A 26,410-nucleotide genomic window follows, 5' to 3' on the forward strand; every position below is an offset into this window, starting at 1 on the left:
TACAACTTTGAAGATACAACTTTCCTCCTACTGATAATTATGATACTTTTTAGTATGATCTTTCACTACCATTCAAACCAATGTTCCTAGTAAAATAGCCAATGAGTTATACTAAATGAAGCAAAATTCTATTAAATAACTATTTATCAAAAATAACTGTCACTTTGCCATGGAAGGATATTTCCTATCTGACAAAATTAATTTTTTGCTACCTTACAATGATTATTACCTAGAATCTTATTATCATCAACACTTTTTGTCATAATTTCTATTCCTGTTTTCTGAAAAATCAGGCAGTAAACAAACACTTATTGCCTTCAGAGCATTTTCTTAAAGCTATGAGTTCTACTCATTATTGCTCTAGTTTTCTATTTTATTTTATCAAGACAGTACTTTCTAAAAAACAACTTTCTGTAGCTATAAACCTGCCTACCCAAACCAAGCCAAAGTCCTTCACAGAACCTCAGCAGCACATATCCATTTTTATTCAATTAATTAATATAAGTATTTGTTCTTAAAATCATGCTGTGAAACTCATTGGGTTTTTAAATTCTTAATTGTACTCCAGACACCCAAATTCAATATACTTCTTTGCACAAAAAGTCAAAAAAAAGAGCTCTTCATAAGTCTGTGGAGAACCCTGATGTTCCTATTTGAAAATAACAACAAACTTTTCCTCCAGAAAACCTTCCCTGACCAACTTCACTGAATCTAGTAACTATTTCTCACTTCCTCACTGCTTCTTATTTAGATTACAGTGACATTTTGCATCTGTTAGTATGTTGCTTTTTAATTATTTTCATAGTATTCACAAAGGTTTCGCTTTACTGTCCAGATTACATTGCATACTCTTCAAAAGCACTGAGTTTTCTATATATGTGGTTACCTTCCTCATGCAGTTGATGTCTGAGAATTCTCACTGTCTTTGTGCTGAAAACTGTATAACTTAATTGTCTCAGCAACTAAGTTGTCATACCTCCATGATCTATTCTCTGACCGTTGCCTACCCACCACAGTTGCACTGCCAGAGATCGTGAAATACTTGTCGATATACAAAATGTCTACCTGCTCCTCTAACTTCACTCCACAGCCCACTATTATCTGGCTTCTAATGCATCATTCTATTGAATTTCTATCACTAGGATCACTAGGTATGTCTTATTAGCTAAATCCTATGCCCTCTCTTTCACCCTCATCCTAGCTGATCTCTCTGCACTATCTGAAACTAGTAACCACTCCTTCCAATTTCTAAATCTAAATCTCTCTTTACTTCTATAACTCCCTCTTCTGATTGTCTATTTCTCTGAACACTTATAACTCTATTGTTGGTCTTTCCTCAGCCTATCCACAAAAGTTTGGTCACTCACACCCAGGCCTCAGGATTCTTTCTTCTGCTTTTCCTTCTTCTCTTCTCTCCCTCCAAACCTCATCTCCAGCAACTTTATTCAAGCACAAGGTACAAATGCAAATAAGCTGCAAAGACATCCAAATCTATATGTTTCTCCAGTTCTGTCCTTTCTCCTAAGTTCTCCAAAGTTCCAACTAAGTGTAGCCATCTATGACTTCATGACTGTCATGAAGAAATTCAATTTATCATTCCAAAATTGAACTTATTATCTGTCCCCTAAAATCTGTTCTTCCTCCTATTATTTTTATCATGGTTAGAGTCATCACTAGCCACCTAGTTTCTCAAGTCACATGCCTCAAAATTACTCATTCTATCTCCCCATAAGTATTCTCATAAACAACTGGTTAACAAGTCATACCAATTCTGCTTCAAAAATCTCTCATCTTACATCTCATCTACCACAATTCAAGCCCTAATCATCTTTTGCCTGCACTGTTGAAGTAGCTTCCTAACAGGTTTCCCTGTCTTCAGTTTCTCGCTTCTCCAATTCTTTGTCCAAAAAGAAACAAAATGTTTAATTTTTTAGAAGTGTTTATAAGCAGAAGTAGAAGAATGGAAATACATAGAATCAACTGATCGTAAGCTAAAGTCCATGTTCAAGTTATTATAGAGTTGCAGTGTTTTGGTGGATACTTTAATCCCATGTGTTTCCTCAAAACTCAGATTCCAGTTGCTCTTGCTTCCTTTGTGTTGTTGGTTTTCTTATTTGTTTTTTTTTTTCTTCCTTTTTCCTGGCAGGGGAGTAACATACTGATATTTTTATAGTTTTTAAGTTTTTAAATGAATCACAGGAAGAATAAATAAATAAAATATGTGTTGAAAAATCTTTTTTAAATTATTATAGAAAGTATAAAAGAGCATAAAAGATGTTCTGAGTGTGGTAAAGAAGGCAAAAGAGTAAGGGGTCAGTTGTAATACCACCAATGACAATAGACTGTAGTAGAAAGGAAGCAATCCATGGAGGCAGGGCAGGTTCTTTCCTCAGCCCTCTGTTCTTCTCACTCTATATCCTCTCCCTGGGTGATATCAACCACCACCATGAATTCAACTTCTACATCCCAGTAATACATCTCTAGCCCTGATGTCTCTCTCAACTTCCAGACTCATATATCCCAACTACCTACTGGGTATCTCCACCAGGATGCTCCACAAGTATATGAATATCAATATGTCTAAAAGTTAACTCCTCTTGAACAGCTTCTTTTCCTTCATTCCCCATCGAAGTCTATAGCACCACTTAACTATTTAGTCCCATATATCAGAAGCCTGGGAGTTATCCTAGTCATTCCCTCATCCTTGTTGCCAATATGCCTATGAATTCTATCTACTAAATGGCTCTCTACAGACTCTACACTACTTGTACTGCCTTAGTTCATGTCTTGAACTACTGTGGCATCCCCCTACTGGGTCTCCCTGACTTGAGTCTTCCTATCTTCCCTCAGCATTCCATTTTCTACATTATTTCCTAAGCACTCATTCTACATAAGTCACTCTAGAAAATGCCAAAACATGAAAACATTCTACTAATAAATGATGAATAAAATACACAAGTTGATGTGAGGAAACCCAAGACAGTATTTAAAAAGAGAGCTAAATAGGTAGAACTTTATACTTCTGGGATTTAAAGACCTTCTTTGGTAATATTTTAATGCTTAATTTATCAATTTTTTCCCTCTGACTACCTGACATAAAACCCTTAGAAAAGAAATATTGTCTTTTAAAATGTAGTTCATAAAACGAAACATAATGAATATACTGATTTTTCACGAGGAAAAAATAATTTAAAATCCAAAATGATTGTATCCTTCCACAGCTAGTCCTTAGGGTGCATAAATGATGGAGGAGAAGAGAATAAAGAGTGTTTTCCTAGCTGCTGAAACAAATACATTGCAATGGGTTGGCTTAAATGATGGGAATTTATTGGCTCACAGTTTCGAGTCTAGGAGAAGTCCAAAGTCGAGGCATCAGCATGTTGATGCTTTCTCCCAGAAGACTGTGGCAATCAGGGTCTGGCTGCCAATGACCCTTGGTCCTTGGCTTTTCTGTCAAATAGTGATGTCTCTCCTCCCTTCTCCTCCAGCTTCTGACTGTTCCCTGTGGCTTCTCTTTCCATGTGCTTTTCACTCTGCTTATTTATAACTCCAGTAATTCAGATTAAAGCCCAACTTGATTTACTTGGGCCATGCTTTAACTGAAGTAACATCTTGAAGAGATCTTATTTACAATGGGTCCACACTACCAGAATGCAGACGAAGACCAAGAACAAGTCCAAACTGGGGTACATAACTCAATCCACAGAAAGGAAAGTTAAGTTAGTAGGTAAGCTGGGGTGAGATTCTAAGTAGCCCTGAGTGTTGGGCCAAGGAGTGTGTCACAGAAGATATCAAATGTTTTTAAATTTAAAAGTAGCAGGAAAACAGGATATTAGGAATTAGATATTAAAGCTATGGAGTTTATTTAGGAAAAGACATGGGCATTCCCTCAGAAAACTTTCAGAGGTAGTATCAAGACATAGGAGTATACAAAGAGAATTGTCTCAAGCAAAAGGGTATATTATGAACTTACTGATTTTGAGGTGTCTTTGAGACATGCAGGAAATATCCAGGAGTCAGCTGGAAATGTGACTCTAGATCAGGAGCTGGCAGACTATAAGCCAAATTCTGGCAGCTGCGTGTTTTTGTAAAGAAAGTTTTACTGGATCACAGCCACAAGCATTTCTTCAGGTATTGGTCAATGGTTGCTTTCATGCCACAAGTAGTTGGGACAGAGACCAGTTGACCCACAAAGCCTCAAATATTTACTATCTGCTCTATACAGAAAAGATTTGCTGACCCCTGAACTAGAATTCAGGAGAGTCTGGAACAGGAGCTTTAGATACAGAATCTTGGGGAGGAGTGGGGTGAGGGCCACCTGAGGCCACTGACAGGTTATGGCGTTTTATTGTTCTAGAACATTCCACCTCCAGGTGGGGGGGGTGTAGTCTACCCCACTGGCGTGGGATGAACCATTACAGCAGGGGGGTATTCCATTACAAGCCTTTATTTTCTTGATTGTAAGTCTTCTCTGATCACTCCTATTTCCTCCCACCTTCAAAGCCTTCTCAACCCCTTAGCTGATCCCTTTAAGTACAGGAGGAGGGGAGAGGGTCCCTCCTTGTGTACGTCCTCCCACTCCCTTCCACCCCCGCAGACTTTGGAAGTTGGAACAGTCCCACAGTAGAGGACTATAGAGTTGGCGTAAAGAATTCCTTTTCCCTAGCCTTGGGAGGGAGAGAGGTGGCTTGGTAGGTGGGTGTAGTCGGTTTAAAACTCCTCTGGCCCCTGGCTGGAGAGGTGAGGCTTGGTGGGAGGTGTGCTAGGGTGGGGCTAGCTGGTCAGCGGGTCATTCCGAGGGTCGGAGAGTGTGAGGGGAGGGCGAGGGGAGGTTGAGAAGAGGGCGAGGGGACAACCGGTTGATCCATTCCCACAGGGCCCGTGAAGCCACTAGGGTCCTCAGTCATCATGGTCTTGAAATCCGACGACCCCTCTATTGGGTTCCACCACGACGGGGTAGTGGCCTTCATCAACGAGAAAATAGCCCTGCACGCGAAAGGCCCCGAATTCTACCTCGAGAATATGTCCGTGTCTTGGGAGGAGGTGGAGGACAAGCTTGGGGCCATCCTGGAGGACAGTGAGGTGCCCTGCGAGGCCAAGGAGGCCTGTGCCTGGGGCGGCCTGGCCCTGGGCCTGCGCTTCACCTGCAGGCAAGGACAGTTATAGGAGCGCAGGGTGCAGTGGATGCATGAATTCTCTAGACTGCACAGGTCGGCCGCGCAGGCCCTTGCCTCAGACCTGAAGACGCTTACGACGCAGCAGGAGATGGAGTGCAAGGAGGCAGCCTTCCGGCTGCAGCTAACCCAGGCCAGTCTTGAGGAGGTGCGGAAGGAGCTGGACCTGCTGAGATGGAAGCTCCTCCAGGCGGTAAGATCTCCCAGACTGGTCCCCGCCCCGCCCCGCCCATCCCACCCCATTGCAGGCCTCTCTCCACCCCCAGAAAGGGTCTCAACCCTGCCCACTTCTCTCCAGGATCTGGGGTCTCCCCTAGAGCGGGCCGCAGGGTGGCCAGGGCCAGCCACTGCTGGTGGGGCTGCGACCACAGGAGAAGGAGAGGAAGAAGAGGCGGCGGTGGCAGCTCAGGAGCATGGCCTGGCATCGGCGATTGCTGCCATTGCTACTAGTCCTGAATGTGCCGCAGTGGAGGCTGCTGGTACCTCTGGAGGAGGAGGAGAGGAGGAGAAGGAGCTGGGTGGAGGCCTCATGCAGCTTCTAGGAGCTGTGGAGCCAAAAAAGTACACCTCTGGAGGGCAGAGGGAGGGAGAGCTCAGGTCAGTGGAAACAGCCACATTTTATTTCTCTGAGACCCAGAAGCTGGGATCCATAGCCTCGCTCCTTCCTGTCCGACTCCCTGACTCATTCACTTACTCATACGCATGTCCTTTATCACCATTCACAGTCGCACCCACACCATCCCCACCACCATCAACCCCACCTCAGATGCCTCCCTTTTGTGGGGGCTCTTATACTAGCTTGTGGTCTGACGTGGGGACCCAGGGAATAGACCCTCAGGAACAACAGAAAGGCAGGAGAGACTCCAAACCCCATCAGCAGAGAAGATTTCCAAAAGTGTGCAGGCCTGGGCATTGGGACTGCCCTTGGTGTAAAGCTGTGAATTTTTCACTACGGGAAACTTGCTTCCACTGTGGGAGGGGAATCTGGCTACAAAACTCTCAGTGAAATGCAGAAATATGAAATAGAACAGAAACATATCCCAAAGGGAAATCAATTTTCAGGAGGAAGGGAAAGGGGGGGGCTGGGTGGAATGGCAGGGAAGAAGTGGGTGGGAAGATGATGCAAAGAAGGGTGGGAGGGAGGTAGGGAAGTGGGATGGAGCTGGGGAAGTGGGGTGGGTGGCTGGGGAAAGTGTAGATTGGGTAGTTGAGGGGAGAGACAGAGAGACAGATGTGTTTTGACCATCCACTTTGTGTTCCAGAGCATAAGCATTCAGCACTCGAGACTGGGCAGCTTCCATTTATCTGTGTCTCACTCTCCCCCACCTTAGTATATTTTATGGACCTCAGCAGCTGTAATTGTAAAAAACTATACCCCTTTCCCCACCTAGGCCTTAAATGGTTGGGTCAGGAGTGTCCCACCCTAAGCCAAACAAATTCTCACACTAGAGAATCTGAACAGAGAGCCAGATTCTATTGTAAGGATGCTGTTGGGAAATGAACTAGTGGGTCACTTGAAGTTGGGGTCTGGGTCAGAGCCATGGACATCAAGCCCATAGCTGAGGCCTGCCTTGGCTGTGGGGGAGCAAACCATATGCTTTACAGAGTTCAGTGTCTTTTAGAGCACCAGTATGAGGTCCTAGGAAGCAGACAGGTGCAGAAAAGCAGAGAGGAGTTGATCCTGTGACCTCCAGAAAAATGCAGAGAATTGCTGCCAGAACTCTTTTCCACTTCTTACAGTTGCGCTACATGAAAGTCCCCTTTACACTGATCCTCTTTTCCTTAAGTAGCTTGAGTGGGTTCCTGTTCCAGATTACCAGATTATTTCCAAGTCAGATATTGGTACCAGGAGAGCAGTTGCAAACAACAGACTATCAAAGAAAATGTTGAAAGTGGCTGGGGAAGTGCATCAGGATATGGCAAATAGTGGAGATTCCTGGATCCCAAGAGGCCCTAAAAATGAACTTGATAGGAAACTCAATGTTCTGAGGGAGTTACATCACAATAAACAATAAAAACAGGCCTGAGGTTAACCCCGGTTTACGCTAGACTCAAATCAACATGGCAGAGATTTGCCACCCCTAAGGGATTTCCTCAGGGTTGCATACAGAGGATGTCAGCATCAGCAGCAGGTGAGGACTGCTATGGCCATACAGCTTCATGAAAGAAGAATCCTCCCCAGTCCCCAGTGGGCAGAACTGGGAGGAGTCATATCTGAACAGGGACCTCATGCTACTATCAAGGAGGTGAGTCAGCAACTAATGGTGCCCTGGGGGTTTGCTGGCCTATGCCACTGACCAAAGTATGCTGCCATCCTGAGGGATTCTTTCTACCACTACCCCCATCACTGTGATAAATGTGGGAGGGAATATGGCTATAAAGCTTTCAGTGAATTCTGAAATATGAAATAAAACAAAAATATATCTTAATGCTAAATCAATACCCAGAGGTAGGGAGAGGGGTGGGTCACAGTGTGGGTGGGAGGATGAAACTGTAAGTTCCACCTCTGAAGACTATAAATGTATGGTTTAGCCCACAGGTGGAAGGATGGTGAAGAATCACACCTGAACCAGACTGAGATGACTGGAAGAGGCCTGGACATCAGCTGGGTATTGGAGACCTAGAGACTGAGAAGGCATTATGGCCCTGGGACATCTCTGCAGCAGCTAGATGTGACTTTGGGGTGGGTGTGGACAATCACTGTCAGGGGTCAAATCTCCCTAGCTAGTTATTAAAGAACCTTCACTTGACAGAAATGCCTTTGGCCTTATTAATATATCTTCTCAACCTCTGCATTCTTGACATTGGGATCACATAAGTCTTTGTTGCAGGGGTCTGTCCTGTACATTGTAGGATGTTTAGCAGCATCTCTAGCCTCTACCCACTAGATGTCAGTAGTACCCTCCCCCCAATTGTGACAACCAAAAATGTCTCCAGATATTGCCATATGTCCACTAGAGGGGAAAGTCACCCCTGGTTGGGAACCACTGAGGTAATAGGTACTTAGGAGTATTCAGAACAGATGGAGAATCCCAAAAGAAGAGGGCCATGGAGGCTGAGGGAGAAGAGTTTCAAGTGAAGCACATCAGCAGTGCCCACGGCTGCAAAGCAACCCCATAAGATATGAGTTGAAAAGTGTCTATTGAGTCTGCCATTTACTGTTGATCTTAGAGCAGATACAGAGTGTGAGGGAGCAGTCAAGGGACTGAGGAATGAATGGAAAGTGAGGTAGATCCTGCACACTGTATTGGAAGCATGTCCACTATATTGTTAAATGAAAAAAGAAACCATCGTATGATAGGGTCCTTTTTGGTTTTTTTTGGTACACAATCCCCCTAAAGGTCTGTAAGGACATATACTGTTTACAATTCCAGATTTATATTTATATTGTAGAGTTGTGATTGACTAAGCACAGAAAAAAGTCTGAAAAGCAATTTACCAAAGAAGATTTTATCTAGGGGTCAGGGGATGTAGGCAGCGGGATGTGGGAAGACAGTGTGGGATGGTATAGGAGGCAGTAAGGTGGAGGGCTTTTGCTTCTTTATATTCTTCTGTGTTGTGGAAAGTAAATTAATTAAATGTTACAAAAGTAGAAAAATTGAAAGGAAGTAAATTTACTGCCTTGGGTAGGTTTGGAAGTCTTCTTCCTCTGGGACAGGAGGGTAGAAGGAGAGCAGATATTGATCTGTGTAGTGAGGGGGTGGGCAACTGAGGGGGCTCCTGTCTGTGTATCAGTGATGTAGACAGACAAGGCACCTGAGATTGAGTGAACATGGAAGGTCAGGGTTGGGATGGGGGCTTCTGGGCAATAACACATTTGGGGATAACTGTGGGAGTTGGAACAGGGAATGGGAGGATGGGAAGAAAAGGATCATGAAGCTACTTAGAGTGGTATAAGACCCAAATGGAAGACCAAGGGAGAGAGCAGTGGGAACTTGAGAGGAAAAGAAAGGGGGTCAGTTCCAGGAGGAGCACCAGACACAAATCTCTCTGGTGTTATAACTTGTGCTCATAACTCCATTTTTTTTTTCAGTAAAAGATTGATTTAGCTTGTTCACCTTTGGCTTTTATGTTTGGTAGATGTTCCGGTTTGCTAATGCTGTCGTTTTGCAAAACGCCAGAAACAGATTGGCTTTTATAAAGGAGGGTTATTTGGTTACAAAGTTATAGTCTTAAGGCCATGCAGTGTCCAAGGTAAGGCATCAACAATTGGGTACCTTCACTGGAGAAAGGCCACTGGTGTCAGAAAACCTCTGTTAGCTGGGAAGGCACATGGCTGCTGTCTGCTTGCTCCCAGGTTGCGTTTCAAAAGGGCGTTCTCCAAAATGTCAATGTCAGCTTCCAACGGCTGTCTTCAAAATGCCTCTCTCAGTTGCTCTCCAGAATGTCACTCACAGCTGTTCTGAGTTCCTTCTGTTTGTCAGCTCTTTTATATGGCTCCACTGATTTAATTCAGACCCACCCTGAATAGATGGAGTAACATCTCCATGGAAATTATCAAATCGAAGCTCTTGCCAACAGTTGATTGAGTCACATCTCCATGGAAACAATCAATAGGTTCCAACCTAATCAACACTAATACATCTGCCCCCACAATATTGCATCAAAAACATGGCGTTTGGGGGACACAATATATCCAAACCGGCACAGTAGACTTCAGAAAAAACATTGACATTCTGATGGTTTCACATGTTATGCCCACTTTAAATTTTTCTCTCCATTAGTCCAAAAGAAAATATTTAATAAACTAAAATTAATTCTTCTTCCATCACTAAATATCCTCAAGAAGCCCAACACAGTGATCTTACTTGGCCGATGAGCCCTTGGCAAGCATGTACTAGTGTGTGCACAGCCAGAGTAAGAAAGCTTTTAAAACAATGCTTGGAAGGAAGACCCAGTTCTAGTGAGAGAGGAAGGGAGGGGGTGAAAACCTTCATGAGGACCAATGCTTGGTCAAAATCAGTGATTTTTAGCCTCAGAAAAGATGTAAGTCCTCTCTGTGTTTGCCATTTGAGTAACAACAAGTGAAGTGGTAAAAGGGAAGACCAGGGAAAGTTCCTCTGTTGACCTCCCTCCTCTCTCTCTGATGATCCATCCACATGCTCGGAAGTCAAACTTGGTGTTCCAGTTTGCTAATGCTGCTGTTATGCAAAATACCAGACATGGATTAGCTTTTATAAAGGGGATTTATTAGGTTACAAATTTATAGTCCTAAGGCCATAAAAGTGTCCAGACTAAGGCATCAACAACAGGACACCTTCACTGAGGAACTGCCATGGAGTCTGGAATACCTCTGTCAGCTGGAAAGGCATGTGGCTGGTGTCTGCCGGTGCTCCTGGTTGTGTTTTGAAATGGCTTTCTCCAAAATGTCTCTGGGCTTCTGTATTCACTCCTCTCTCTCAGCTCCTGTGCATCCTTGCTTCTTTCTCCCAGGGCATTTCTCTCTAAGCATCTGGGGGTCCTCTCTTAGCTTCTCTTGGGCAAACTCTGGGCTTCACCTCTTAGCTTAGCATCTCCAAACATCCTTCTGTCTGCATCTCCAAGTGTCAGCATCTGTGTCAGCTCTTAGCTTCTCTTGAGGGCAAACTCTGGATTACATACCTTAGCTTCTCTCCAAAATGTCTCTCTCAGCTTCTCTGTGCTCCTTCTCTCAGTGAACTCACTTAAATGACCCCAGTGATCTAATTAAGACCCAACCGGAATGGGCGGGGTCACACCTCCATGAAAATGATCTAATCAGAAGGTCTCAACTACAGTTGAGTGGGTCACATCTCTATGGAAACAACCTAATCAAAAGACTAATAAGTCTGCCCCCACAAGATTGCATTAAAGAACATGTCTTTTGTGGGGGACAGAATAGATTAAAGCCAGCACACTTAGCTACACCTGTGTCTAAAATAATGCAAAGTAAAAATGACTCAAACAATGTTTTATTGAGAAACAACAATGCTTTATCATTTTTGATCCATGTCAAGTGAGATCAAAGCCAAAAGTTTTGCAGGATGTTTGTAAAGAGAAATTATCTAATAGGAAGCTTCCCTAGAGGCCTTAAAATCAAGATTTTCTGTGACTTTGCTCTCTCTTATAAAATACTGGTGTTCCCAGCATCCTTTGCATTGCCACCTCAAAATAATTGCTTTCCTGCCATTTATTTCTATTTCTATTGACACAATTTAGCACACTGAAAAGAAAAGGTTCACATGACCAAACTAAAACTCTTCAGGAGCTAGTGATGTGAGGGCTATAGTCAGTAAGTCAAAAACTAACATGTATGGAAAACCTGATCTAAGGGTTGTGTGAGGGGGTTCAGGGGTAAATTTTGAGACTGAATTACAATGGGGAAGAGAGATACCACTTGCATGAGAGGAAAGGAGAAGAATATAAATATGAAACCTGGCCAAATCACCCTCCTTAATCAGTACCTCTTAATGGGGAGTTGGGGGGGGGGATGTTTTGGGATGGTGACAGAATAACACAACTAAATAACTTAAAAAATGCATGTAGTGGAGGGAGTGATGCCATCATATGGTGGCATAAGACATCCCCAGAAATGTTTCCCCTTAGAGTCAGCTCTCTTGGAATTGTGAAGGACAACTTAGATGGAGAACAACTCTATAAGCCTGAATTGAGTTTTTAAAAAAACATTAAAATGGTAGGGAGAGAGGCAAGGCAGACTTACCAGTTTGGACCACTCCCTGACACTCGGATCTGCATGGTTCAAGACACAAACAAAGGCAACTCTCCAGGGCCAGCAACTCCTGCCATGGTCACTGAACACAGAGTCACCCATGGCAGTGGTTTAGAATCACATGCACATTCAGGCACAGGGACCAAAGACCACATAGATCCATGGTGGAGCACTAGCAGTTGATGAGTACACACATTCAAAACGCACTGCCCTTCATGGAAACCAGAGCAATCTGTGGTAGAACTTTTGGCAAACTGTGCACACTCCCAGCCCAAGCCTTAATTTCAGGTGTACCTAAATGAAAAAAATTGGGTATCTTTGATCTTTGACCCCATCTGGCTCCATGTGTTGGCATCTCCTAATATCAAAGTTACTGGAGGCAAAAAAGCCAAGTGAAATGGGGAAATTGAGGTGCTGTAAGGCAGTGCAGACTCAGGGCTGCAAGCTGTAATGAAAGGGAGACCCAGAGTACGGGAGAGAGATTGAGAAAATCATAGTCACTGGAGAGGAAAATTTGTATAAAAACAAAGAGAACCATGCAGAACTCCTGGAGGAGGAACACAAATTCCTTTCTTGGAGGGGAAACAGTAGCACATATTAAGGTAATATTGAAAATTACTGAATATATGCAGGCTAAGAAGCAGGTACAGGAAGACTGAAGAAAAATCTCCTAAATCAGTTCAGTGAGCTAAAGGAAAATATGGATATATAACTAAAGAAGACGGCATGTGAACAAAAAGAAGAATTAGAAAGTTTAAAAAGGAACACAACAGAACTTATGAGGATGAAAAACACAATGACAGGGATTTAAAATACACTAGAGGTGTTCTAAAGCAAATTTGAACAGGCAAACAAAAGAATCAGCATACTAGAAGGAAAGGGAATTGAAATCATACAGTCTGAAGAGCAGATAGAGAAAAGATTGAAAACAAAATGAAAAGAGCACAAGGGACCTGTGGGACAAAATGAATTGTACCAAACATGCATTATGAGAGTCTCAGAAGGAGAGATGTGAAAAAAAGGGCACAAAGAATATTTGTGACAGAATAACACAACTAAATAACTTAAAAAATAATGGCCAAAAATTTCCTAAATCTGATGATAGATGTGAATAAAACATCCAAAAGCATAATGGACTCCAAACAGAATAAATCCTAATAAACCTCTCCAAGACATATACTGATCAAATGCTAATCAAAATGCTGAATGCCAAAGATAGAAAGAATTCTGAAAGCAGCAAGAGAAAAGTGATTCATCACATACAAGGGATCCTCAGCACTAAGTGCCAGTTTCTCATCAGAAACCATAGAGGTGAGAAGGCAGTGGTATGACATATTTAAGGAAATGAAAGAGAAAAACTGCCCACCAAGAATTCTATATCCAGCAAAACTGTTCTTCAAAAATGAAGGGGCGCTTAAGACATTCATGGATAAACAATTGAGAGAGTTCATCACCAAGAGTCCTGTCCTATATGAAACGCTAAAGGAAAGGATAGTGCTTGGAACAATATGAAGAAATGAAGATCTCCAGTAAACCTAACTATGCAGGTAAATGCAAAACCCAGTAGTATGGTATCTTCAGTATGTAACTCCACTCTTTATTTATTATAATAAATAGGATTTCATTCCCATCTCTGAAAAAACAAGTTATGGAGTACTTGCTCTGATTGGCAATGCTGTGGTCAGCAGCATCTTATTTCTTTAATAAGGGTAGGGTCATAGAAGGACCTTTACTCCCTTTAAATATATTTTTTTCTCTGTGGAAACATCATCTCCAAAAAAAACGTCTATCATTATCTGACTTTAATTTAAGGTGCTCATTAGTTGTGTCTTTTAGCTTCTTTTCTAAGATGTGGTTAATGTCTTAAAATCTCACACTACATGTTGGGACTTCCTCACCTGGACTGATGTTGATGTTGTCACAAACATTAGGACTGGTGGTTTGATGTGCTGAGCCCTGTCATGGGACTTGCCCTTATGAAGCTCATTACTGCAAAGGAGAGGATAAACTTGCATACAATTGTGTCTAAGGGTCTCCCCCTGAGTGCCTATTTGTTGCTCAGATGTGGCCCTCTCTCTCTAGCTAAGCCAATTATGCAGGTGAACTCATTGCTCTCCTTACTACGTGGGAACTGATTCCCAGGGGTGTAAATCTCCCTGACAACACAGGATATGACTCCCAGGGATGACTCTGGACCTGACATCATGGGATTGAGAATATCTTCTTGATCAAAAGGGGGATGCAGAATGAGGCGAAATAGTTTCAGTGGCTGAGAGATTTCAAATGGAGTCGAGAGGTCACTCTGGTGGACTATATATATAACACCTCTTAGGTTTTAATGTATTGAAATAGCTAGAAGTGAATACCTGAAACTACCAAACTCCAACCCAGTAGTCTGGACTCCTGGAGACAATTATATGATAATGTAGATTACAAGGGGTGACAGTGTGATTATGAAAACCTTGTGGATCACACTCGCTGTATCTAGTGTATATGGATGATAAGAAAAATGGGGTGAAAAATAGGGTGGGATTGGGGGGGATGATTTGGGTGTTCTTTTTTACTTTTATTTTCTATTCTTATTCTGATTCTTTCTGATGTAAGGAAAATGTTCAGAAATAGATTGTGGTGATGAATGCATAACTATATGATCACACTGTGAATAGTTGATTGTACACCATGGATGATTTTATGGTATGTGAATATATTTCAATATAACTGAATTAAATTTAAAAAAAAATCTCATACTACAAAAATATATCTGAAACTTCCAAAAATCAGGAGTTAAGTACCATTAGATTCACAATCAGAAAAAAAAAGGCCTTGATAACCCAGGTTCCAGCCAAACTGATTTCCCTGTTCACAGCCCATATTTTACTGCCTTCTTGCCCATGAGCAATGTTTCATCTGCTTGGAAATGCCTCTACTATCACCACCTGTTTAGACCCTCAAGCACTATCTCAAACACCACTTCTTCTAGGAAGCCTTTCCTGATTCTATAAGCCAAAGGCTTTTTCCCTACTGTCAACTCTACTACTACTTTATCTTTCTTATAGCACATTTCACTTCCTCTCATGTGTGATGGAATAAGTGTGTGAGTTAGCATTTGCAGCTTTCCTCCTCTCCCTGCCCTCTAAAGATAATCTTCTCTTTGGCTGCCTGGGGCTTTGCAAATCCAGCCAACTTCTAAGGAGATTCTTAGTATGCTAAATCAGTTCTTGGGTTTTTACTGTGCAGAATAGGAGTAAATGTGCAGAAAGAGCTGAAGAATTGCAAGGAACAAGGCTAGTTTAATTAAATTACATTGGAAAGGGGAACAAGAGCTTCTTGGAATGAAAAAAAAATAGAGGAAGAGGAGGGGCCAAAAGTGGAAAAATTTCCAGGGTTTGCATTCCAGGGAGAGTTTTTTTAGGGGCAATGAGAGTAAGGAGTGATGCAAGAGGCTTCTGGACAGTTACAGCATGTAAGAGATATTGAGAGTGAAAGCATTGTGAAAAGATGAGTTTAGGAAGTGCTGTTGAGAGTCAGTTGGCTCCTCCTTCATGTTTTTCAAAAGGCTACTATAAATACTTAAATATTCCAAACTTTTAAAATTATTTTTGGTTTCTGGACTATGTTTCCTAGAATAAAATTCTATTCTGGACAACATGGATCCTGTCATTCGCTTTTGCCTTTTTTAGTATCTATCACAGAGTAGTTGCTCAACAGAATACTTGTTTAATGAATAATAGATAACTGAGAGCTGAAATGGTTTTGGCTGAAAAACATCTCTTTCATTAAAAACAAAACTGTATTCTGGTAATGGATGTTGGTGAGGGTAGCACAACATTGTGAATGTGATCAATCTCAGTGAGTTGTATCTTGGGAGCGATTGAGATGGGCAAGTAAACATTATAGATATATTTCATAATCTTGGACTGGATCTAATAATGGAGGAGAAAAGGCCCAAGAGGACATTACTTGGACATATGAAAAAATAGGAATATAGACTGTAAACTTTATATAGATGTCAAATTTCTTGAACTTGATAACTGTACTTAAGGTGGTTACATAAGTGAATGTTCTTGTTCTTAGAAAATGTACATATAAGTATTAAGTGTTCAAGGAGGATGAAGTATACAACCTACCCTCAAATGCTTAGAAAATAGATAGATGAATGAATGGATAGAAGATAGATAGACAGATGACAGATAGATAGATAGATAGATAGATAGATAGATAGATAGATAGATAGATAGCTGGCTCCTCCTGAGGCTTTTCTCCCAGCTTCTCTGGATGTTTCTCTCTCTATTCTCTCTGGGCTCTCTCTGTCACATATCTTTTCATAAAGGACTCCTATGGAAAGGATTAAGACCCACCTTTAAATTGGGTGGGTCACATCTCAATGGAAACAACCTAATCAAAAGGTCCCATCCAGAATAGGTCTGCACCCACAAGAATGGATTAAAAGAACATGGCCTTTTCTGGGGTACATAACAGCTCCAAACCAACATACTCCACCCTCTGGGCCCCAAAAAGACACGTTCTTTCCATACACAAAAAAAAACATTCATTCTTTCACAATATCACAAAAGCGTTAAATCATTTCAGTAACAATATTAAATACAATGTCTCATCAAAATCAGTTACAGGCATGGTCTGTCCTAAGGCAAAATTCTCCTCAAGCTGTGGATCTGTGCAACATAGAACAAGTTATCTGCTTCCAATATACAAAGGAAAGACAGTCATAGGATAAACATTCCCATTTCCATAGGGAGAAATTGGAAGGAAAACAAGGACCAAAGTTCCCAAACAGTTCCAAAAACCTGCAGGGCAAACTTCATTAGATTTCAAAGTCTGAAAGTCATCTACAGAAAGACATTTTATCCTCAGGGCTTGAGAAAGCAGCAGTCCCACCCTTTCCAAGGACTTACACAGCTGCCCTGCTCTCTCCAAACACTGGGGTGAGGGTTCCATCATCTCCAAACACTGGGGAGACAGCCACGTTCTCTGGTCCACCCTCTTCAAGCATCTGGGCAGCACCCAGACTCTCTGCCATCTCTCGGGCACAGGCTCATTCCTCTCCAAACAGTGGGGTCAGTCATGGCCAGGCTTTCCCCAATCCAAAGGTGTTCTGGTTTGCTAAATGCTGCCATTATGCAAAATACCAAAAATGGATCAGCTTTTATAAAAGGGATTTATTTGGTTACAAATTTACAGTTCTAAGGCCATAAAAGTGTCCAAACTAAGGCATCAACAAGAGGATACATTCACTGAAGGAAGGCCAATGGCGTTTGGAACACCTCCATCAGCTGGGAAGGCACGTGGCTGGCATCTGTTGGTCCTTTGCTCCTGGGTTGTGTTTCAAAGTGGCTTTCTCCAAAACGTCTCTGGGCTTCTGTCTTTGGTCCTCTCTCTCAGCTCCTGTGTGCCCTTGCTTCTTTCTCCCAGGGCATTTCTCTCTAAGCATCTGGGGGTCCTCTCTTAGCGTCTCTGGGGCAAACTCTGGGCTTCATCTCTTAGCTTAGCATCTCCAAACGTCCTTCTGTCCAGATCTCCAAGCGTCTCCAAGTGTCAGCGTCTATGTCAGCCTTAGCTTCTCTCCAAATGCCTCTCTCAGCTTCACTTGGGGCATTTTGTCCTCTCTGCACTCTGTGTGAGCTCTTTAAAGGACTCCAGTGATCTAATTAAGATTTTCCCTAAATGGGTGGGACCACATATCCATGGAAATAAAATAATCAGACTTCTCACCCACATTCGAGTGGGTCACATCTCCATGGAAACATTCAATCAAAATATCACACCCTAATCAAAAAGATTAATAAATCTGCCCCCACAAGACTGTATTGAAGTACATGGCTTTTCTGGGGGACATAATATATCTAAACTGGCACACAGGGGAATGTGCGCCACCCTCTCTAAGGCCAGGTGTGACAGCATTCTTCCTGAAGAATGGGGCAGCGGCCAAGCTCCCCTCAATTCCCCAGGCATCTGGGAGCCCTGGGACAGTAATACTCTTCCTGAACAATGGGGAGGAAGGCCTGCCTTCTGTAAATTCTGGGGCAAACTCACCCTTTCCACATGCATGGGTAGGTCTGCTCTCCTGGCTCGAGGTTTCCTGGCTCCAGAACTCAGCTTCCATGGTTCTGCCTTTGAAGTCATTTTTTCCTTCAATCTGTCCATTTTCTGTCCCTTTTAGTGCAGACTGGCAGTGGTTCCGTTTATACAGATCCCACAAAATTCTTCTTGGTTTTACATTCAGTACACAGGGGTGCCAACAGTTAGACAACAGGACTTTCCACAAATCTTTTCTGGATAACTCCATCTCCAAGCCTATCTTGCACTGAAATGGCTGACTGGTGCTTCCATATTTGGTTAAATCCTCACATGTGACACTAGCCTCACATGGGACACTGGGGTCTCACTTTCTGGAAGCCCAGAATTACCTAAACCATCAATTCCTGGTTTCTTTGTACCCAAGGGTTCAGTTCTCAGCTTATCCCTTTCCTCTTGCATTTTATTATAAGCTGCAAGGAGAAGCCAGGCCACACTTTCCACGTTTAATTTGAAATCTCTTTGGCTAAAAATTCCAGCTCGTCTCTTTCAAATTGGCTTCCATCTGACATCAAGACTCAATTTTGCCAAATTCTCTGCCATTTAAAAACAGGATTATCTCTCCTCCAGTTGGCAATGACACATTCATCATTTCTGTCTAAAGCCTCATCGGAAGTAACTTTAGCATCCATATTTCTAACAACAGTCTCTTTAAAGCAATCTAAGTCTTTCCTAGCAAACATCTCACAATTCTTCCAGAATCTTCCCCTTACCCATTTATAAGCCATTCCAGCATTTTTGGTATTTGCAAATCACAGCTGCCCACCCTTCTGTTACCAAAATCTGTTTTGGTTTGCTAAAGCTGCCGAAGTGCAATATACCAGAAATATGTTGGCTTTTACAATGGGGACTTATTAGTTTACGAATTTACAGTTCTAAGGCCATGAAAATGGCCAAATTAAGGCATCAACAGAACTGATACCTTCTCTGAAGAAAGGCTGCTGGCATCTGGGGTTCCTCTGTCAGATAACAAGGCACATGGCTGGCACATGCTGGTTCTTTTCTCCCAGGTTTCTCTCTTTCAGTTCCTGGTTTCAGTGGCTCTCTCAGCTCCTCTGGAGGCTTTTCTCTAAGTTTCTCTGGGTGTTTCTCTCTCCATGCTCTCTGGACTCTCTATGTCCTTTATCCTCTCATAAAGGACTCCCATGGAAAGGATTAAGACCCACCTTTAACTAGGTGGGCCACATGTCAATCAAAATAACCTAACCAAAATGTCCCACCCACAATAGGTCTGCACCCATAGGAATGGATTAAAAGAACATGGCCTTTTCTGGGGTACATAACAGCTTCAAACCATTACAGATAGATGGATGGAAGGATGGATGGATGGATGGATGGACGGATGACAAATATGGCAAAATGTTAAAAGTTGGTGGATCTTGGTATACCAAGGGGGTATGTTTGAGTTCTCTGTATGAGTTTTGTATTATTTTTGCAACTGACATAAGTTTGAATTTATTTCAAAATAAAAAGTTTAAGAGCAAAAAATAATAAATAACTAAATAATTTTTTTAAAACCACAAAACTATAGTTGGGATGGAATGAGCTCTCATTTCTGTACCACTATGATATATTATATGCAACTTCAAGGTAAATGGAGGGAACTGGTTTTTGCAATAAGTTCTTGAAAACCATAACCAGGCAATTATGAAACCTGTCTATATTCATCCCAGCACTTTAAGACATACTGACATATATGCCTATCTAATTGGTAAGTAGTGAGTGTTATATTTTGGAGATTTAGGAGTCAGAGAAAACAGACAAAAAGAAAGAGCCAGTTGAGGATATATATCCTGTACAGTTCCTCCATCTATTTTCTTTGTTTAGAAACTGAATAATAATTGCAAAGGGTTTAAAACTTTGTAAGACAAGTAGTCTGGTTCTGTCTCTGAAAATTTCTGCTTTCAGTTGAGCCTCACTTTTCATAAAGTTAGAATCTCCAGTTCACTGCCCTCTGTTGTCCATTTTTCTTTAATCAGTACCATTCCATCCTCACTACTGACAACATTGTGCACTGAGGACACTAAAAACAGAATCACAGAGCAGAATTTAGCATAAATAACCTTATCTCATTTGTTGCGGTATAAAGATACATATACCTATGAGGGACAGTAAAGATAGGTAATAAATATGAAGACAATAGAGCAAACTGATTATGTGCATGTGCTCTAGAATCAGACTTGGGTCTAAGTCTCAGCTCCACCACTTACTAACCATGTATGACTGGGCAATTTCTTTGACCCCTGAGTATGTTTTATCATCTCCAATAAAATTTCCTACTTCACAGAGTTACTCTGAGGATTAGCACAGAGTTGTCACATGATAAGGGCTGAAAAAACATAGGTAGTAGTTTGTGGTGGCAGCCAGTGGTGGTGGTGGTGGTGGTGGTAAAAGAGAGATAAGCGATAATGTATTCAGTGCTTACTATATGTCAGCATTGGTGCTAAGTGCTTGTCAACATACTCTGTGGTAGGTACTATTACTGTTCTTGCTCCTCCCCAAGTCCTCTCTCTCTTGGTTAATAGCACCATGATTCACTCAGTTGCTTAAGTTGAAAACATAGAAGTCATCAGTTATTCAACTGTTTTACTCATTTCTCACATCCAATGCATCAGTACATCCTGTCAGCCCATCCTTCAATATATATCTACAATCCATTCACGTCTCCTGATCTCCATAGTTATCAGGCCAATCTAAGCCACCATCACATGTCTCCTCAACTAACATTGCTTCCCAGCTATTCTCCTTGCTTGTACCCCTACAATCCATTCCCACAAGGACAGCCAAAGTAATTTTTTTAAATGAAAACCTGATCATGTTACTTCTCTGCTTTAAAAAAGCAAACAAATAACAACACTCTGCTTTTGCCCCTGATAATACTTGGAATAAAAATCAACTTCTTATCCTGATGAACAATATACAATAGGATCTGGCCTCTCCCTGCCTTTCCAGCCTCATCTAGTACCATTTTCCCCCAGCTCAGAAAGAAGATCAATATTTCAGTTTTGGATATACTGGTTTTGACAAGCAAGTGGAGATGCTGAGAAGTCTCTTAGATTGAGGAGTCTGCATTTTAGGAGAGAGGTCTGGACTGGAGGTGTATATTTTGGAGCTGTCAATGTATAGGCAGTATATAAAGCTATGAGACTGTAGTAAGATTATGGAAGGAGAGAGCGTGGATAGAGATAATAAACCAACTAAGGACAGAGAGTCCTAAGGCCCTCTAACATTAAGAAGTTAAGGAGAATAGGAGGAGTCAGCAAAGGAACTTAAGAAAGAGTGACTGATGGGCTAGAATTAGAATTAAAACCAGGAGAATATGATTCTCTGGTAATCAGGTATAGAACATATATTAAAAAGAAGGGAGTGATTGTGCCAAATGCTGCTGATAGATCAAGTAATAGGAGGTCTGAATATTGACTATTGAAGTTAGTATTGTTGAAGTAATCGAAGACTTTGATAATAGCAGTTTTGGTGGAGTGGTGAAGGTGAAATTCTGATTGGAATGGGTATAAAGAGGGAATGGGTGGAAAGGAACTCAAGAATGTGAGTTCAGACAACTCTTTCTTTGAATGAGTTTTACTGTAAATGGGAGCAAAGTAATGGGGGCAGTGGCTGGCAGGAAAAGTGGGGGTCAAGAGGATATTTTTAGATGGCATAAATATTGACATTCATGTATGCAAATGGAAAAGATCGAGTAGAAATTGAAAATTCCATGATATAGGAGAGAGATGGGAGAATTGTTGGGGTGAAATCCTTGAGTAGTCAAATGGCAGTAGGACCTAGTGCACAAGTAAAGGGATTGGCCTTAGATAGGAGCAAGGCCAGTTCATCTATAGTAACAAACTTGGAAGCAGAGTATGTAGGTACAGATTCCAGTAGGTGGGTAGATGTAGCAGAAGTTATTTCCTGATTTCTTCAGTTTTTTCAGTGAAATGGGAAGCAAGGTGGAAGAGATGTTGGAAGTTTGAGGAGAGAGGAAATGATGTAAAATAGTCATCTATGAGGATGGGAGGCTGAATAGGTTAAGAATATCTAGTAAAACTTCCTGGCAAGATTGACAGTTCATTTGAGGTTCAAGATAATGAATATAAAGTGAGATCAATCAACATTATTATATATTTTCCTCTAGTCAAGTTCAGCTGCAAGAATGCAGGCACAGCATGGATGGAGAGATGGGTTTAAATCATGTTCTGTATGGCTTTCTCCACCAAGTAAAATGTAGGGAGAAAGGGTCAAGGTAATTGTGATGGTTGGGTTCATGTGTCAACTTGGCTAGGTGGCCTAGCTGTCTGGTCAAGCGGGCACTGGCCTGACGATTCCTGTGAGGCTATTTGAGGCTGGTTGGTTTGTCGGATCATCAGTCAATTGACTGCAGCTGACTGATGATTCATCAAGGGGCGTGCTTCCACAGTGAGAGAATGCAATTGGCTGGATTTGGTCCGGGTGATCAGTTGGAGGCTTATAAGCCGGACAGTTAGAGAACCTTCACTTCTTCTTCAGCTGCTCAGTGAAGCTTTTCCTGGGGAGCTCGTCGAAGTTGCCAGTTCGTTTCCTGAGGAGTTCGTCAAAGTTGTCGGTTCGTTTCCTGAGTTCTTCAAAGTTGCCGGTTCGTTTCCTGAGGAGTTCGTCAAAGTTGTAGGTTCGTTTCCCGAGGAGTTCGTCGGACGTCTTCCTTGGAGTTGACAGCTTGTTGACGGCTCTGCAGAATTTGGACTCGTGCGCTCCCGCAGTTGCGTGAGTCACTTTTACAATTTGATAATAAGAGACATCTCTCATTGATTCTGTTTCCAAGGAGAACCCTAACTAATACAACTTGGTACCGGAAGTGGTTCTTGAGAAACGGAATCTTAAAATGGGCTTTACAACTTGTTTTCTACTCTGATTAGATTCAGAGGCACTAATGACTCTATTTCCAATAATCAAGAGGGTACTAAGAGTCCATGGCAGGAGTTGGCAAAGGAAATACGCAAAATAGCACCATTTGATTCTCCTAATTGTGCTCTAGTACGAAGCGAGGCTCTGGGTGACAGCGTTTTCGACACTTTCACAGAGTTTTGCAGTATTAAGAAGTATAATGATGTTGGCTGGCTGCTCTTAGATACTTTGGATACAGTTGTAAGAGAAAGGGATGAGCTAAAGGCTTCAAATTCAAAACTTGAATGCCGTATGACAGATGTAAAGAGTTCCATCTGTGCCCTGAAAGAAAATCTTATTTCCTGTGCCCGCAGACTGGAGGTTTCTGAAAATCAGACGCAGTCTCTTATTGTGCGAGTAGCACATTTACAGCGTAAACTAAAATCTCAACCTCTCAGGGTGTCTGCTGTTAAAGTAAAGGCATTGATTGGAAAAGAATGGGACCCAGAAACTTGGGATGGAGACATATGGATTGATAATAATGACAGTGAGGACATTGGAACCCTGGATTCTGCTGGGTCATTGTTAGATTTACCTGTAGAGGGCTGTCCTGGGGAAACAGCTTCTCTGCCTCCAGTCTGCCCTAAGGAGCCTGCCACGCAACTCCTACCTAAGGAGATTGACCCTTCAATGCCTGCTAATCTTGTAATCACCTCCCCTGAGGAAGCAGCCCTCACTCTTTCCTCTGGAGAGACTAATCCTGTTTTAAGAGATGAAAATGCAACAGAGTGCCCTGAGGTGAATGGCTTGAGAGATAATTCTAACTCTTTTCATGACCCACCCCCACCACCAGTTTTTGCTTCAAGACCTATAACTAGGCTCAAGTCCCAACAAGCCCCAAAGGGTGAGGTACAAAGTGTGACCCATGAGGAAGTACGCTATACTCCAAAAGAACTGTATGAGTTTTCCAACTTATACAGACAGAAACCAGGGGAATATGTGTGGGAATGGATATTGAGAGTGTGGGATAATGGTGGAAGGAATATAAGGTTGGATCAGGCTGAATTTACTGATATGGGCCCACTAAGCAGAGATTCTGCATTCAATGTTGTAGCTCGAGGGGTTAGAAAGGGTGTTAACAGTTTGTTTGGGTGGCTGGCTGAAACATGGATCAAAAGGTGGCCGGCATTACCAGAAGTTGAAATGCCAGAACTGCCCTGGTATAATGTGGAGGAGGGGATTCAAAGGCTTAGAGAGATTGGAATGTTAGAGTGGATTTATCATGGAAAACCTGCTCACACAGCCCTGGAATGTCCAGAGGACACACCTTTTACCAGGACTGTAAGGAATAAATTTGTGAAACTAGCTCCATCATCCCTGAAGAGCTCTGTAGTCGCCCTTCTCTGTAGGTCAGATATTACTGTAGGAACTGCTGTCACTGAGCTGGAATCCTTAAACACAATGGGGATAATCGGGTCCCGAGTCAGCAGAAGCCAAGTGGCTGCAGTTAATCGCCACAGACAAGGTGGACAGGGCTACCATAATGTAAAACAGGCTCAAAGTAGCAATCAAAATAATATGACTCGCAGAGACTTATGGCGTTGGCTAGTGGATCATGGAGTACCAAGTAGTAAAATAGATGGGCAATCGACTAAATTCTTGTTTGAACTATATAAGCAGAAGAATTCTAGGCCACGTGAACAAAAATCTCCCTTGAATTACAAAAACAGAGAGTCACGGCCCCTTAATCAATTCCCAGACTTGAGACAGTTTACAGATCCAGAGCCTCTTGAATGAAGGGAAGGCCGGGTACCCTTGGAGAAGGACCCTGTCACACTGCCAAAAATTTACACTGTTAATCTTCCTCCCAGCCTTCCCCAGGGGGACCTACGGCCTTTTACCAGGGTGACTGTGCATTGGGGAAAAGGAAATGATCAGATATTTCGTGGATTATTAGACACTGGGTCAGAAGTGACATTAATTCCCGGAGACCCAAAACGTCACTCTGGTCCACCAGTCAGAGTTGGGGCTTATGGAGGTCAGATGATTGATGGAGTTTTAGCCCAGGTCCGTCTCACAGTGGGTCCAGTGGGTCCCCGGACCCATTCTGTGGTTATTTCCCCAGTGCCGGAATGCATAATTGGAATAGACATACTCAGCAACTGGCAGAATCCTCACATTGGTTCCCTGACTCCTGGAGTGAGGGCTATTATGGTGGGAAAGGCCAAGTGGAAGCCACTAGAGCTGCCTCTGCCTAGCAAAGTAGTGAACCAGAAGCAATACCGGATTCCTGGAGGGATTGCAGAGATTAATGCCACTCTTAAGGACTTGAAGGATGCAGGGGTGGTGATTCCCACCACATCCCCATTCAACTCTCCTATTTGGCCTGTGCAGAAAACAGATGGGTCTTGGAGGATGACTGTGGATTATCGTAAGCTTAACCAGGTGGTGACTCCAATTGCAGCTGCTGTCCCAGATGTGGTATCATTGCTTGAGCAAATCAACACATCCCCTGGTACCTGGTATGCAGCTATTGATCTGGCAAATGCTTTTTTCTCAATTGCTGTCAGCAAGGACCACCAGAAACAGTTTGCATTTAGCTGGCAAGGCCAGCAGTTTACATTCACCGTGCTACCTCAGGGTTATATCAACTCTCCAGCCCTATGTCATAATATTGTCCGCAGGGATCTTGATCATTTCTCCCTCCCACAAGACATCACACTGGTCCATTATATTGATGATATCATGTTGATTGGACCTAGTGAGCAAGAAGTAGCAACTACTCTAGATTTGTTGGTAAGGTATTTGCGTGGCAGAGGATGGGAGATAAATCCAACAAAAATACAAGGCCCTTCCACCTCAGTAAAATTTCTAGGTGTTCAGTGGTGTGGGGCCTGTCGAGATATTCCTTCTAAGGTGAAGGATAAGCTGCTGCATCTGGCCCCTCCTACAACCAAAAAAGAGGCACAACGTTTAGTTGGCCTCTTTGGGTTTTGGAGACAACATATTCCTCATTTAGGTGTGCTACTCCGGCCCATTTACCGAGTGACTAGAAAAGCTTCTAGTTTTGAGTGGGGACCGGAGCAAGATGAGGCTCTGCAACAGGTCCAGGCTGCTGTGCAAGCTGCTCTGCCACTTGGACCATATGATCCAGCTGATCCAATGGTGCTGGAAGTGTCAGTGGCAAATAGAGATGCTGTTTGGAGCCTTTGGCAGGCTCCTATAGGAGAATCACAACGCAGGCCCTTAGGATTTTGGAGTAAAGCTTTACCATCCTCTGCAGACAACTACTCTCCATTTGAGAAACAACTGTTGGCCTGCTACTGGGCCTTAGTAGAGACAGAACGCTTAACCATGGGCCACCAAGTTACCATGAGACCTGAGTTACCTATCATGAGCTGGGTGTTATCTGACCCACCAAGCCATAAAGTTGGGCGTGCACAGCAGCACTCCATCATAAAATGGAAATGGTATATACGAGATAGAGCTCGAGCAGGTCCTGAAGGTACAAGTAAGTTACATGAGGAAGTGGCCCAAATGCCCATGGCCCCCACTCCTTCCACCTTACCTTTTCTTGCCCAGCCCACAGCTATGGCAT

The 26,410-nt window shown here is 42.6% G+C and overlaps 2 protein-coding genes across 2 annotated transcripts in view; one reads left to right on the forward strand and one right to left on the reverse strand.

The window, feature by feature from the left end:
- IL1RAPL2 (interleukin 1 receptor accessory protein like 2) overlaps positions 1 to 26,410 on the reverse strand; it is a 789,386-nt gene that overhangs the window by 715,348 nt on the left and 47,628 nt on the right. The window lies entirely within an intron of this gene.
- TEX13A (testis expressed 13A) lies at positions 4,909 to 6,180 on the forward strand. Its single transcript, XM_037822026.1, is given in 2 exon segments — positions 4,909 to 5,339; positions 5,469 to 6,180. Coding segments are annotated over 2 exon segments (1,143 nt in total).

Source organism: Choloepus didactylus, chromosome X (genome assembly GCF_015220235.1).
Source record: "Choloepus didactylus isolate mChoDid1 chromosome X, mChoDid1.pri, whole genome shotgun sequence".
In the NCBI taxonomy this organism is placed as follows: Eukaryota; Metazoa; Chordata; class Mammalia; order Pilosa; family Megalonychidae; genus Choloepus; species Choloepus didactylus.